This window comes from Amblyomma americanum, chromosome 3 (genome assembly GCF_052857255.1).
Source record: "Amblyomma americanum isolate KBUSLIRL-KWMA chromosome 3, ASM5285725v1, whole genome shotgun sequence".
NCBI lineage: Eukaryota > Metazoa > Arthropoda > Arachnida > Ixodida > Ixodidae > Amblyomma > Amblyomma americanum.
In genome coordinates, this window is record NC_135499.1 from 10242483 (window position 1) to 10258894 (window position 16412).

The following is a 16412-nucleotide window of genomic DNA, read 5'->3' on the forward strand; positions in this document are numbered from 1 at the left end:
GCCAATGCTGTTCACCGCCTATTTACACGAAGTATTCTGAGGCCTGAATTGGGAACAGTTGGGGATAAGATTTAATGGAGAATAGCTAAATAATCTGCGATTCACTGATGACATTGCCTTGTAGTCACTCAGGAGATGAGCTGCAAATCATGATCAGTGAGTTAGACAGAAGACAGAGCAGAATGGTGGGTCTAAAAATAACATGCAGAAAACCAAAGTAATGTTTAACAGTATAGCAGTGGAACAGCAGTTCACAATTGGCAACGAGGGGCTGGAAGTGGTAAAGGAATTTGTCTACTTAGGGCAGATAGTGACAACTGATCCAGATCATGAGAGGGAAATAACTAGAAGGATAAAAATGGGGTGGAGTGCATATTACAGGTTCCATCAGATCATGAAGAGCAGGTTACCAATATCCTTCAAGAGAAAAAGTGTACAACAGCTGTATCTTACCGGTACTCACCTACGGGGCAGAAACGTGGAGGCTAACGAGAATGATTCAGCCTAAATTAAGGGCAACGCAGCGAGCCATGGAAAGAAAAATGATAGGTGTAACGTTAAGAGACCGGAAGCGGGCAGAGTGGGCGAGGGAACAAATGCATGTTAATGACATTCTAGCCGAAATCAATAGGAAGAAATGGGCTTGGGCAGGGCATGTGATGCAAAGGCAAGACAGCTGCTTTCTTCAAGGGTAACGGAGTGGATTCTAAGAGAAGGCAGGCATAGCAGGGGGCGGCAGAAGGTTAGGTGGGTGGATGAGAGAGTTTGCAGGCATAGGGTGGGTGCAGCTGGCAAAGGACAGGGTTAATTAATTGGAGAGACATGGGAGAGGCCTTTGCCCTGCAGTGGGTGTAGTCAGGCTGATGATGATGATGAATTATCTGCATTGAAAATTTTTAATTTCAGCACCTTCGCATACGTCCCTCTCCTCTCTTCACTTTTTGAACGCTCAAAGGTTGGCGCTTGTCTGCCTGACGGTGCTTCCTGTCTCGCTGGAGCAATGCTGCTTACTGGCCATGCCCATCGTAGCTGCGTGATGCCTGGAAGTATCTGACCAATTATCTCTGAGCATAATTACTCAGGGCATGAAAAGTCGCCGCAAGGTTGTCAACTTTTGCGCATGATTGTGGGTTCCCTGCTGATTGTAGAAGTGTATTATTTGGTGCGGGTGTTCTTGATGAGAGAATGTAGTAATTACGTGAGTTTATGTACTCTCCTCAGAAGCTGTTTCAGAGTCCCTTTCAGAAACACCAAAGCATAAAAGCCTCTAAAATGGGGGACGCCGACCAAAAGTAAAGAACAAAAAACAACAAAATGACGTTTCGGCTCCCGTACGGGAGCCTTGTTCACAATGAGAAGGATTAGGAAGTGCATCAGTATTAAATACGTTTGAAAAGAGGGCGCAGGGAGCGTGCAAATACAGGAGTTAGATTTCCAGTGTTGTGATTGAGGGTGCGATTAGTTGTTTGAATGAATAATGATTCGAGGTGAAGGCGATGGTACAGATTCTTTTCAGTTGCCAGCACGTGTGCCCTACCCCAGTCAATATCGTGGCCAGTTGATACGGAGTGTTCGGCGATAGCATTAGAGTTCACTTTTTTGTTTTTAACATGTTTACAGTGTTGTTTTAAAATCACCAGTCTCGCCGATGTAGACGCTGTCACAATCGGAACACGGGACGCTGTAAACAACGCCAGGGTACTTTTCTTTTGGGAGAACGTCTTTGACGTTATCCAGTAAGCGACGAATTACCGGACGATGACGAGCACATGGTTTCGTTTGACGTCAAGTCGCTTTTCACATGCGTTCCCGTTGACCTCGCCGTACAAGTGTGTTCTGCTGCTCTTGAAGCTGACAATTGTTTACCACAAGGGCCCCCATTGACATTCCAGATCTCCTCAGGCTCTTACAGTTCTGCCTGGACAACACTTATTTCGTCTTCCAAGGCTCTTTTTACCGACAATTTCAGGGCACACCAATGGGCGCCTCTATCTCAGTGACTGTCGCGATTCTGACTATGGAATTTGTTGAGCGCCATGCCCTTGAAACATTCCCATCACCGCGAAGAATTTTCCTTAGATATGTAGATGACTGCTTCTGCCTCATTCGGAAAGTTGATTTGCTGGCCTTTTCGTCCCATTCAATTCCATTGAAGAATCGATTGATTTCACCGTCGAAGAAGAAACGAATGACGCGTTGCCCTTCATGGACGTATTGGTAGAACGAAACAGTGGAAAGCTATCATTCAGCGTTTACAGGAAGCCCTCCCACACCAGAAGATACCTTAACTTCAAATCTGTGCACCTGGCTAATCAAAAGAAATCTGTTGCCACAACCTTGTTCAAGCGCGCAGAACGCATGTGCAGTTTTCCTGAAGATCGGGCAGTCGATTTTGGTACTGTACGGCAAGAACTCGCGCGCAACGAGTACCCAGCTGCTTTTGTGGCATCCGTTGAAAAGCAGTTATCTTGCCCGACACGTGAAACTTCCCTGTTGTCCCCTCTGAAACGTGCCGCTGTTCCCTACACACCCGGATTAAGCGAAGCCTTGGCGCGCATTCTGCGCACATTCCAAGTTCACGTTGCCCATGTCCCCACAAGGAAACTACGGCATGCGCTGGTTAATGTCAGACGTTCTCCCCAAAGAAAAGTACCCTGGCGTTGTTTACAGCGTCCCGTGTTCCGATTGTGACAGCGTCTACATCGGCGAGACTGGTGATTTTAAAACAACACTGTAAACATGTTAAAAAACAAAAAGTGAACTCTAATGCTATCGCCGAACACTCCGCATCAACTGGCCACGATATTGACTGGGGTAGGGCACAGGTGCTGGCAACTGAAAAGAATCTGTACCGTTGCCTTCACCTCGAATCGTTATTCATTCAAGCGACTAATCGCACCCTCAATCGCAACACTGGAAATCTAACTCCTGTATACGCACGCTCCCTGCGCCCTGTTTTCAAACGTATTTAATCCTGATGCACTTCCTAATCCTCTTTGTGAACAAGGCTCCCGTACGGGAGCCGAAACGTCATTTTGTTGTTTTTTGTTTTTTACTTTTGGTCGGCGTCCTCCTTTTAAGTTTTATTATGATTGTCCCCGACCAGACGAGTTTTCGTCCAACTCTCGACTTCATAAAAGCCTCTAACCCCATAGAAGGAATAGAACTGGCAAAGCTATCAAATCTTATCAGCAAGTCGAAAGTATAATATTAGGAACAAGGCCCCCGTAAGCCGGGGCCGAAACGTAATCCTTTTTAACGATTGGTCGGCGCTTGAAGATTTTCCGCCATGAACATACCCGACCAGACGGGTTTCCGTCGAACCCTGGATTTCATTAGGAAGTTTAATATGAAGGAATTGTTTCGCTCTAAAGAATGAAGGGTAGCCTATAAACATTCAAAACAAAACTAGCCATGGGCAACAGTCAGATGTACCGTATTTACACGATTGTAAGTTGACCTATTTTTCAAAATTTGAAAATCTAAAGGGGCGGGGGGGGGGGGTCGGCTTAAAATCAAAACCAATGCATCGCACCATAAATAAAGGCGAGACAAATGAGATATCAGGAATGCTGCAGCGGGGTTGCATTTATTTGCTGCGTGGCTCCGTCGCATCGCTCTTGGTGCTGGCCTTGAGCAGCTGCTATGTCAATGCGCAGAACCAGCATCCCTAATCCGCGTGAGGCCGCCGATGGTGGCTGTCGACAAGCAGCTAACTGGCACCCGACACGTGGCCGCAGATTGCGTCTGCTGATAAGTGGCGGCGGTCCGATAACACATTCGCGTTCTGCTCTTAGTAGGCGTCGTCCAAGTTTTTTTTGTTTATTTTCAACCGCGTACTCAGCGCTCAAAGGAGCGTCAATGGAAGGGCCGCTGTTCCAATTGCGGCAGCACCCCCACTCGCAACCGCAGGCGCGCCGGGGAGAGTCGGTAGCCGACAGAAGAGCCGACGCTGCTCACACATAGTTTCTCTTTGGCTCTGACGCATTTATAGAATTGTCAGAAGCAATTTCTCTTTATATGTCTCGGGGAATAAAGTTTTCATGTCATGTCACAGCCTTTTGAATTCTGGAAACTAGTGTAAAAGAAGGTGACTGAGAGGATGTATCAGCGCTTGAGGTGCAAAAAAAGGAACTAGACACACACCTGCGCAGTCATTAGGCATCACAATGAAGCCACCCTCATTGTTGGACTGAAGCAGCTTGATGTCTGCATCCCTGAGGGTTGCCATGGCGGCATTGAGGCAGTGCGTGCTTCCTTTCTTTAGTTAGGGGCACCTGTTGGCTTCATCCATAGTTGCTGTTTTCGTGGCTGTCCAAACAAGTGAAAGTAGTTCCATTTTGTTGAGTCGCGGATGCTCGCAAAACTTCGGCTCTAGTGTGAGCAAGCTATTCACCTTTGGGAGGACACTAGCTTTCCCTTGCACGACAACTTCTTTGCAGGGTATGGGAAGCTCGTCGTTGCCGAGGGAGCCAGGGTCACAGAAAATCTATTGTACTGGACGAAACCTTCTGCTCCCTAGTTCTGGAGGGACCTGCAGGCAGTGCTCAGGCACACAGTGTAGAGCATCACCTGCCCCCAGGTCTCTGGGCACAGAATGCTGCGCATTCTCTTGGGCATCGCCGATGCCGCCTGCACGCCAAACATCATCCATAAATGGCTTACCGGCCTTCGCTGGCATCAAGGGGGCAATATTGACGTTGTGAAGTGCCTGTACTGTGGCTGTACGTGTCGTGCTGACCTGTGGCACCCAGTTTGGCATTGTTCAGAGTTCCGCAAGGGACGCGACGACCTCATTGCCAAGCATGGCTTTCCCACCGATGGCGAAGACTTTCGTGCATTGACCAGAGCGGGAGCGAACGGCATCTTGGAAGGTATTGGCAAATATGATAAGATAAGTGGCCTCTACAAAGCAGTGTAAAGCATGGCTAGACCACCCATGCCGTCCCTTCATGTATCAATAGACCCCTACTTTACCCTTCCTTAACAATCTAATTTCCAGATAAACAGCCTTGAGCCTCCCTTTCTAAATAAACAGCTCATTCATTCATTCATATTAGGAATTATGGCTGTAGTGAACTATTTTACGATTTTTTTACTTGTTCGCTATAACGAGGTTTCACTGTACTTCTAGCAGATTACAGAGTGAAATTTTTTGTTTCTTAATTATCTTCATTGCCTCAAAGAGGACACATTTTTCAGTGTTACTGATGAACTCCGAACAGGTGAGACCACTGCCTTCTGTCGACGCGCACTAGCGATGAACCATGCTTAGTGCTCGGAGTGTGTCGAAACAGATGGGCCAGGTTCTCAAAGTCCTCATCACAATTTGCAGCAATGGTGTCCTCGTTATCTGCGGCACACGACGGCTTCATTCAGCTCACCCGACAAAGAATTTGCTCCATCTTCTCCGGGAAAGCAGAGAGCAAAATGTTGGAAGCAGATCCATATAGTTTCATTTTTGACACCATTTCACGACCAACTCAGCATAGACATGGCTCCTAAGTGGTCGATTTTTGGGTGTCTTTCAGTCCTCAGGTTCTGCAGGAGCCATTCAATCAGACGTTTCCTAAAACCAACCTTCACCGCACATATTATCCCCTGGTCCAAGGGTTGAAGCACCGATGTTGCGTTTGGTGGCAGGACATCATCATCATCATCATCATTTATTTTCCCTTAAAGGCCCCAATGGGGCATTACATAAGGGGGGGGGGGGGGAACAAATGGTAATAACGGGTCACAAAGATAGAACACAAATATAAATGGCAAGCACAAATAAACACAGTAAACGCATTGAAATTACCAAGACAATAAATAGGTAAATAAAAGGCATTCTACTGGAATTGAGGAGAGAAATAAGCAGTCAAAAAGTGTTTAAATTTTACTGAGTTGGTTTCATTGACAATACCGTCAGGGAGTACATTCCACTCGGATATAACAGTTTGCAAAAAATGAATTATTGAAAGCTTTAGTGCTACCATGAATACGCTGAACACTGTTGCAATTAAACAAACGTCGGGAAGATCTCAAGGGGGGCAGAATAAGGCTTGCACGTAATTGCGGGAAATTTATAATAAAGTTTGTGAAAAAGGCAAAGTCTTGCTATCTTACGCCGTGATGACAGGGGGGTTAGACCAACGGAAGATTTGATATTAGTAACGCTCAGCCGAGAATCATATTTGGATGTTATGAAACGAGCAGCTCGGTTTTGGACTGCTTCTAACGCTTCATGAAGTTCAGTGTTGCTGGAACTGTCAATGCAGCGGTGGCACATACGTAGCGACTTTGGCTTATAAGGTCATCATTCCAAGCCTTCATCCATGTAGCAAAAATGTTCGCGGGTTATCCACGCTGTTCGATTTGACTGGCAGGTCACCAGAACAGAAAGCACGTTCTGAGAAAAATTGCTTCTTCCAATCGCGAATGGTCGAAGCTTCCTCGATCCATCCATGTTGGTGGAGAGCAACTTTGGATTTCTTCTCACCTCTTTCTACTCTGTTGATAATTTCCAGTTTCATGGAAAAGAGGAGGTACTGCCATCATGCACACACACACACACACAGAACAAAAAACCGTGTGAAGTTACCGATGCACTGCATCACAACATAGGCACAACTGATGCAACACACTAAAAATTGATGGGTCGATTTGTGTAGTTGGGCCAAATGCGAATTAGGTGCGCTAGCAATATGGTTTTTCCTTCGGTTCCATTGTTCACACGGATGGCAGTTGTTAGGATAGCGATAATGGTTTAAGGTATGAGGCCACTTTTGTGGAACAATTTTTTTAATATCAGATAAAAACAAAAATTCAGTAATCTGTCTTAAGAAGTTCATTTATGTCATAATCAAAATGTCAAAAGAGATGAAAACAAGATTTATTTTATTTTTATTTTTTAATGTGATAAATATACATCTGATGCTGGCAGTCACAACTTCAATTTAGCCGCCGCGGTGGCTCAATGGTTATGGCGCTCGGCTGCTGACCCGAAAGATGCGGGTTCGATCCCGGCCACCGGCGGGTCGAATTTCGATGGAGGCGAAATTCTAGAGGCCCGTGTACTGTGTGATGTCAGTGCACGTTAAAGAACCCCAGTTGGCCCAAATTTCCGGACGCCTTCACTACGGTGTCCCTCATAGCCTGAGTCGCTTGGGACGTTAAACCACCATAAACCAAATAAAACAACTTCAATTTAGTTTATCGCAGGTCAAATTCTTTTTGTTGTTATGCACATGAAGACAGGAGCTGTTAAATGAATCAAAATAATTACGATACAATCAACAGTCACTGCGTAATACGGGAATGATCAAAAACAATGGTTTTCGTATGGCGTCTTTTGATAGAGAATGCAGCAGTAAAAATACAGATTGCACGATTTTATTTTTGTGGTTCATTGCACAGCTGCCTGTTTCATTAATGTCCTAATTACATTGGCTAGTGTATAGGTGAAAACAAAATTTATTTTATTTTTTAATGTACTCAGTATGCATCAGATGTTAGCAATGAGTTCATTGCAGGTCAAATTGCTTTTGTCGTTATACACATGAAGACAGGAGCTGTGCAATGAACCAAAATAATTACGATACCTTCAGTAGTCATTGCTTAACACAGGAATGGCCAAAAACAATGGTTTTCATATGGCGTCTTTTGATAAAAAATGCAGCAGTAAAAAACAGATTGCATGATTTTATTTTTGTGTCTCACTGCACAGCTGCCTCTTTCATTAATGTCCTAATTGCATTGGCTAGTGTATAGGTGAAAACCTGTAGTGTATAGGTGTATATCAGAAAAAAAAATTCCAAAGTTGTAAAGGTGCGCTGTGTGTTTGGCTGTGAATTTCATATGGAGGTGGCAATACCAAAAATGCAAAATGCGGTGCAACTTATAGCTGGTCAGAAATCTTTATTGTAGTCTTTTTGTTTGTTTTAGTTGAGAAAGACTATCTTGAAGTTGACTGTCACACCGCAGGTCATGGTTGCTCCCGCACTGTCACTTCACTGCACAACGCATCCTCAGCACTGCTCAAACAACTATCCTTCCGTTAAGCATTGCTCGTCCACTTTGAGGGTAGCCGACATCATCGCTTCTTGCTTGCTGTGTTTACGAGAGCAGTGATATGTGAGGATGGAATCAAGTGATCTCACCACCTTCTGCTGTTTTCACTAACCCCTTTCCTGAATGCATTTTGCTGGGCTCCTGTGCTCTGTTCTTCTGCACAACACAAGTTCCATCCTGAGCGCACCGTCCCTTTGTAAGGTACCACCTAATCTTCCTCTTGAAACCGGCCAGCAGTGGCTGTATTCTGAGGCCTGGATTGGGAACTGTTGGGGGTAAGAGTTAATGGAGAAAACCAAATTAACCTGCGATTCGCTGATGACATAGCCTTGCTGAGTCACTCAGGAGGTGAACTGCAAATCACGATCAATGAGTTAGACAGGCAGAGAAAAATGCTGGGTCTAAAAATTAACATGCAGAAAACCAAAGTAATTTTTAAGAGTCTAGCAGGGGAACAGCAGTTCACAATTGGCAACGAGGTGCTGGAAGTGGTAACAGCTGATCCGGATCATGAAAGGAAAATAAATAGAAGGCTAAGAATGAGGTGGAGCGCATATGGCAGGTTCTCAAATCATGAATGGCATTGAACCAATGTCCCTCAAGAGGAAAGCATACAACAGCTGTATCTTACCAGTACCCACCTATGGGGCAGAAATGTGGAAGCTAACGAAAAGGGTTCAACTTGAAGACTATGGAGCCAACTATGGAAAGGAAAATGATAGGTGCAACGATGTTGGTCAGAGGCCAGAGTTGGTCAGTGAGGAAACGCAGGTTAATGACTGCACTCCTGTTCGGAGTGTGGTCACGGAACACAGTTTGCTGGCAGAGTGTGTGGTCTCACTAACGGCGGCTTCAAAGGCACCAAATGTAATGTATAAAAAAGGATTACAGTGTTTCTAAAAAAAAAGATTTCTTTCTCATAGCAACACGTGAAACAACACAAGGAAGGAATGAGATCAGACACAACTCCTCTGCACACTGTTGCGTTTGTTAGGATTTTTGAGAGGCTAGGAACTCATCTTGGCTTTTCTTTTATTTTCTCAATAATGTTTGGTTTAAGTTTATTTTATTTGCATCATCGTATTAAGCAACCCATTTTCTGAAGTTCTTGTTTTTTCATCTGATTTTTTGGAAATTCTGCTTGTGGTTTTTCACCATTTTTGTTACTTGGAGTGACACTCTGCTTTTCTGTTAAGCATTGCATGGTCTAAAGTGTAGGTGTTGAAGTCACTTTTAACTTGCATGCTTGACAGGGGCATAACATTTTGTTGACTGTGCAGTGGAAGCTATGAGCAGAAGGTGGTGGTTGGCTGGCTTGCATTTGAGAACCTGTTGAAGCCCTCAGTTGGCACTCATAGCTTGCACTCTAGTGCATGCAAGATGTAGCACAGGGCAGTTTTACATTCTTCTGAGGCTTCGCACTTTGGCGCAGTTAGCTTGGATGTTCTGGTCCTCTTGCCAGAGCGACAGGTGCTTTAAACTGCCTATTAGAGTGAAGCTGACTTAATTTTCCATCTTGTGAAGGTTAGTGACAGCCCGCGAATTTCATCACACTGCTGCACATCACTTCCGCTCCTCATGCAATGCCCGCCTGTGAGGGATGGTGGGCACTTGTAGCTGCACCCTTTCTTTGCCAGCACTCGTAGCTTGCACTCCAGTGGGGGTAAGATTTTGGGCAGGGCCCACATTGAGTTTTTCTGGAGCCTGTGTGTGTTCTTATAAGTGCGAGAGCTTGGAGAAACTCTTTGACTGCGATTGCGTTAATTTCTGTTATTGAGTCCTGTCAGTAAATGTTTGTAGGAACTTGTTTGGACCGTGTCTCACAGCTAGTGCGACAAATTTTTGACTAGAGGTGGTCTGGCCCCTATAAACGTTTCAGCTGACATTTCACATAGGATGACTGTGCCCAGCAGTAGCTGAAGGACCACTTGTTGTGAGCTTCGCATCTGCATCACTCGGAATCTGGTGATGTTTATCCTCATGCATTCTGCCACCAAATGTAGCATGCCCATTCTGAAAAAGCATGGTCCTTGCTGCCAGTGTGGGAGCATTTAGTGGCATGCAGCTGTGTTGAGCAGCAGGGGACTCATGATGCCACTTGTTGCTGAGACAATCTGTTCCATGCAGAGAACGAGGAGCTGCGTGCCCAAACGTCGCAGCAGCTGGAAGAGGTGTCGCGCCTGCGTCTAGAGCTGCAGACGGTGCGGTGGGAGCGCTCCTCTCTGCGGGACCAGCTGCAGGAGACCCAGCGCCACCTTGAGCTGCACACAACACGGCTGCAGGTGTTTGCCTTTGAAACTACATGTGCTCTGAAACTGCCAGTGTGCGTGCATTGTGAATACTATATTTACTCGTGTAATGAACCCACTTATTTTTTTTTTCAGAAAAGTTGACATCAGTGTGTTTGGGGGCTCAGTACACGAGAAAAACATAGCCTCCGATAAACCAGCTTAAGCCAAATGTGACTTAAGCGCTCTACCATGTGTGCCCTTGTTTAGCTTTGTTTATCTTTCTAGCTTTTCATAAGCTAGAAAATTTGAGTAGCACCCTCATGATCTTGCAGTCGTTCCCCGGCTTTCCTCTTGTGATAAGCCACCTGAGCTGCCCGTTGCAAATCAAGTCATCGTTCCCTCTGTTTGGTGGCCTCTAAAGCCACTTGCAAATGCCTCCTGACTGCATTCATCATTTTCCTCTTCTTCCTCACTCTTCGTCTATTTCTGCATCCTGTTTAGCAAGGTTACACTGTCTTCACTGCTCTGCTTTGGCTTGCTGCCTCGCTATATATCCACTGTGTCATTTGACTCATGTTGTCTTTCTCCTTTTGTGTTGCTGTTCGACTCATCATGCGCGTTGTTCAGCATCGTAATATATCAAAAGACCAGCTTTGTTGATGATTTACCATTTGCTGCAGTGCACGTTCCTCCAGTGACTTCATCCTCGCCTCTTGTTGCACGCAGCTGCATTTCTTGCTTTTCATCTTAACACCCTCTCTCCACTTGCTGCAACTAGCGCAGTGACCCTTTGAACTTACCCGAGCTTCCTCCCATTGGCTGCAGCTGGCCCAACACTCCTCCAAGTTTAGTTATCCGAGGCTCCAATATGGTGAGTCACAGCTATTTCGTTACTGACCCATTTAGTGCTAGTGAACTAAAAAAGAACACATTTCTGTAAGGGTAAAAATTTCATATCATATGCTCATCCGCATGGCACAGCTTGCACAGCTGCTCATTCATCCGTCTGTTCGTCTTTTCATCGAGCATCAACAGAAGTGTGCGGCCGACAGGTTGCACTCCCGCATCACCCGCGTTCATATTGCCAGTGTTTAGCATCGTTCGCATCGTAAGGTGTTTGCTATATCACGGTGCGATTGGTCAATTTTGTGATAGTCGATGGTGCCGACCGGTCAGGGAACATTCTGAACACCGGCCCTGATGGTCAGCTGTGCCTTTTTTTTTTTATACCAGGCTAAAAAAAAGTAAATTCTCAATGACAAAATTGGAAGGGGGGGGGGGGGGGGGGGGGTATGCGAGAAATTTCTGTGGGGTTTTATATAGGGGGGATTTTTTTCGCTTAACTGCAACTGACACTGTTCAAAACCGCCAACCCCACCCTGTTACCGTGATCGTGCGCGGTACCGAGTGCACGCCGACCACGGCAGGTCTTGCTCTGAGGGGGAACAAAAGAACGACACTGGCTGACACAGACAGGCATTTATTGCTACAAGCACAATAACGCAAAATAGTGCAAAGGAATCGAGGTCATCCGACACACCAGCAAGGTTACAAGCCAACATTTGCCCACTCTGGGGCAGGGGAGTACTCAGAGCTCAGATGGAGCGAGCTAGAGGGGAAATGTTCTCTCTAGGCCTCGCCTCGCTGGTGAAGAGCAGAGCGCCGCACCGACACATCTGCACACGACTAGTTCCCAAGCCGAAGTTTTGCGCACGCGAGCAATCACGCCGTTTGTAGTGCTCATGCGACTGTGATGCCGGCGCCCTCCACTGTTAGGTAAGGTAACTAGAAAGGGAACCGCAGAGAAACAAACCCTAAAGGGGGCGAGGTCCCCACAATACAATACTTGATGCCACTTATTCAGCTCTGTTGTTGAACACAGGCCCATCAGTTGACTGAATTAGTTTGGGGAAGAGTGAGTAGCGAGCTTAGATAAAATAATAGAGTAGGCTGTGGCAGTAAGTAGCACCCCTGGCATGTTCTGATTTTTTTCACTTCTTGATTGAAAGGGTGCTAGTACAGCAACACACAGGTGCTGTCTTTCACGTGTTTTCATTCTGGCACTCTTTCAATTGAGACCATCACCAACTTGCTTAACAATCTGCCATTTCCCATTTCTCAAGCCATAATGGCTTTAACTGCCATATTTTCGACTCTATACATTGCATCTGTGTATATGTTACAGCCTCTGCCGACTTCAGTTCTTCCTCAAAAAAATCACACATAAAGTGCACCGATCTATAACACGCACCTTTTTATGTGGTAAGTTCTATAAAATATGCTGAGGATCCCTTCGTAAGATTTTGTGGTGAAAATGCATGCTTGCAGCAGCTAACATGTGCAGACAATTCTCGAGCTCTGATCAGCATGCCTTTTTTCTTTGCTCTGCCTTTTTTGTTGGCTTCATCGACGTGAGTTTTCGTGCAGCTTTGTGCCAGTCCCAGATAATTTTTTTGTTCATGTAAAATTGTCTCCCTGGTGCACGGTTTCCATTCACCACTACATATTCAGCAGCACGCAACTTGAATATTGCATCATTGCTAACTCCTTCCTTAACAGGTCTTATGTTGAGTAAGAAGAGCGCACGACATGCACAATGGCAAAGGGATGTGGTACCAAAATTTTAACTTTGGAAAATATGACTGGATGCACATGCGGCTGTATTCTGTCCACTTGCATATAAGAGAAAATTTTATTTAAGAAGAACTGAGATTTTTTTTCCTTTTATACAGTCGAGCCCGCTTATAACGAACATGAGAGTCACGCGGCGTCCATTCGTTATATCCCGAAGTTCGTAGTAAGTGGACCACAGCTTTAAAGACAGTTGCTTGTCGAAACACAAAATTTTTTCTTTGCGAAAAAGTGAGTGATGGACGTCTGTTTTTTGCAGCGCAGATCCGATGAGGGAGGTTTCAAGTTTATTTATTTAAAGCAGAAGCATGCTCTTCGCCGAGGCCCTTGGCATAGACAAGTTGTCTGAGGCTCTCTATGTAGCCCATTGCTACAGGCGCGCGTACGGGTGCTGGTTCCGAAGTTTCATCCTCATCTGATTCCTCCGCGTCGCTCTTGTCCCGCACTTCAGAAACGATGTCCTCGTCCGTGCACGGTTCCGCGGTATCGGTGTCGTCATCGACAGAAATAAGATCATTACAACCAATGTCATGACCCCCCATGTCGGGAGTCGACGACGCGCTGCCATAAATTGCCGCCGGGAGAGAGAGAGAAAGACAAAGGGACAGGCAGGGAGGTTAACTAGGCAGCGCCCGATATGCTACCCTACACGTGGGAAGGGGAACGGAGGGAGAGATAGAAAGGGGAGAGAACAAAGGGAGATGATCACTTTTCCAGCGACTGGTCATCATCCAAAGCATCAGGCTCAGCATCAGACACTGTGTCGACGAAGCCAGCTTTGCAGAAGCTGTTCCGCACACCAGTGGCCGTCACCTCCTGGCCGCTTTCATCATCTCTACCTCTGAATACAATGAAAATGGGCACGGTGTTCCCGTCCGCCATCCCGGATTACAACCAGGGCCCGAGATTTGAAAGAAGCCAACATAACGTCTGCACCGCAACAAGAGTGACAAAAGCGCGCAATGGGGTAGACAGACGCGAAACGTGCACAGGCGGTAATCTGAAGATACAGACGCACAGCGCCAGCGGAGAGACCAATAAGGGCTGTCCGTGAGCATCAGTGCAGCCACCTCTTGGCTCCCACGGAAGGCCTGCTTCACGGAGTGTGGCCTCCACGATCGGCACCAGCAATGGCACAGTTGATCGCGAATGAGCATGCGCAAGTCTGCATCAGTAGGGGGTCAAGAATGCCACCTTTCTTGAAGCTGGTTTGGCTGCAGTTCATCAAGACGCTGGCAGGTGGTGCGAATGTCCACTATCGAGGAAGAGTTCTGGGCAGCGAGAGCAGTGAAGGCAAACGAGTCGATGCCTTAAAGGACATGGCAAATGCAGTCGGCTTCAGGCATGGCCTTGTTCACACGGCGGCAAAGAGCAAGTGCATCCTCAATGTAGGATGGGTAAGACTTTCCTGGAAGCTGAACGCGAGTGTCCAAATTTTTTTTGTGGACTGCAGTGCCAGCGCTGCGGTCCCAAAGATGTGGTGAATCTGCGACGTGGAAGCCAAGTCTTGGCCACATTGGACAAATAAAATGGGACATTGATAAGCTTCATGGAAGCACCCCAGCGGTTGAAAGTGCTTACATAGTTGTGTTGCTGCAGCCAGTCTTTAATGTCGTCACCACGAAGGCCTGTGAAAAAAAGAGTATCACGCTGGCAGGTGCTGACTGTCCGAGCAGGCGGCGGTGTGGCTGGGGTTGCAGTAGATCTTGCCGGCGGAAGGATCGGGGCCGAGAGGCAATGTGCCAGTGGTGGCCGGTGGAAGGACAGTGGATTGTTGAGTCAACCTGCTCCATCAAGGCTGGTGGGCCGACCAGACAGCGACCGGAACGGAGCTCTAGTGGCTAGGGAGAGGTACAGGGGGACCGAGAGCCACCTCCACCAAGTGTGAGATTAAGAACAGCCAGAGCAGGCTTTACTGCCAACCGCAGGAATGGCATTCACGACGACGAAGAAGATGGGCGATGATGATGAATATAGACAAATGAAGGTGAGGTTCGTGCACAGTGCTTACAATACTATTTTTTGGCTCTGCACGGCAAAAGATGGTACACAGAGGTGCATCATTTTTCACCGTAAATGAGTCACACGACTGAAAAATTCAGAAAAGAAATTCAACTTACATGCTAGAAAATACTTCTTTCTACAATGTCATGGTTCTTGAAGGTGTGGGATAAAAGTGACATGATAACGTAAGTGCCATGATCAACACGGAGGCATAAACCAAATGTGGGTATAGACATATTTATGAAATAGAACAATGAGTTTCTAGTAGCTGTAGGTCATTGCAGTGCTTAAGCTGGGCGGCCGTGGTGAGGAGACTATAATTTCCAAAAATGTATTTGGGAGCTGTATGTTGAATGGAGGTATTTTTGACGGGAGACCATATAGATGAAATGAAATCCAAGTGTGGACGTGGACAAACAGATGTTAGATATGCTAGTTTGCAAATGGAGCTAGGCGAGTTGCGCAGATTTCTACTCATGAAACCTAATGTCCTCGATACTTTGTTACAGACTGCTGAAATGTGATGAGACCATGAAAGGTTAGGTGTTAACTGAATAACGGGGTATTTGTATGCCATTGCTTGAGACAGGAAGGTGTTTTTTACAGAGTAGTTGAAGTTAGAATTTTAAGTTAGAATTATCATGCTTACAGCTAAATGTTTTAGATTTACATTTACAGTGTAATGCACTTATAAAATACCAGATATAATGCTATGTCACTATAACAATCAAATTTTTTAGATTTATCAATTCTCCTTTTGCTCCTTGTAAAGGAAAACATATATAACTATACAGTTATCAGTGAAATAATAGACACGATAGAATTCTGGTCGCCCGGAAGGTGTTTACCACAAAAATTTTCCTGAAAATTTGATAAAGATAAAATAGTATGAAGCAAATGGTTTGAAAAATCAGAAGGGTGGCAGATCAGGCTAGTTGATGCAGGTATGCCATATTCTGAAGTGCAGGAACAACATGGACTTTGATGAAAGAAACTGAAATGGACGAGCACTTGTCCGTATCAGTCTCTTTCTATGTCCATGTCATTCCTGCGCTTCAGAATGTGACTTGAAAAATTTCATGAGTGCCGCAATGTGGTGAAATCCATTGGGGGGCGTTGTGTGTGGCCTTAGGAGCCAAGCTCGATCATTGCTGCAATCACTGGAGGGAGGAGCTAGCTTGGCTACCACTGCGGTGGCGCAACACTTCCTCATTCGTGAACCGGGCACACAGCACAGACGTTAAGAGCAGACCAAGATGCTGTGTGCCGATAACGTGTGCACATCTTTTGACAGGGGCTGCAGTGTGTCGCGTTTGATGAACTTGGCAGACTGCCAAGATGCTGTGTGCCCTTGACAGGAGTGTCGGTAGCGGTGGCTACATGCATGGGGAAATACCTGCTTGCATCGTGGAATATGTGGGTAGTGTGGATATGTTCTTTGATGTTTTTCCTTTTCTTTTGCCTGTCCAGATATGACGATAATCAGTTATA

General features: G+C 46.0%; 1 protein-coding gene across 18 annotated transcripts in view; it reads left to right on the plus strand.

Moving 5' to 3' along the window:
* The window catches only part of LOC144124450 (uncharacterized), a 425125-nt gene that overhangs the window by 292666 nt on the left and 116047 nt on the right, over nt 1-16412 (plus strand). For all 18 annotated transcript variants that reach the window (XR_013313175.1, XR_013313176.1, XM_077657111.1 and 15 more), the window contains one exon: nt 10183-10337. Coding sequence is in view for 16 of the 18 variants with exons in the window: in XM_077657111.1 (XP_077513237.1) it covers nt 10183-10337 (155 nt within the window). In the remaining 2 variants the exon portion in view is untranslated. The remainder of the gene's footprint in view (nt 1-10182; nt 10338-16412) is intronic.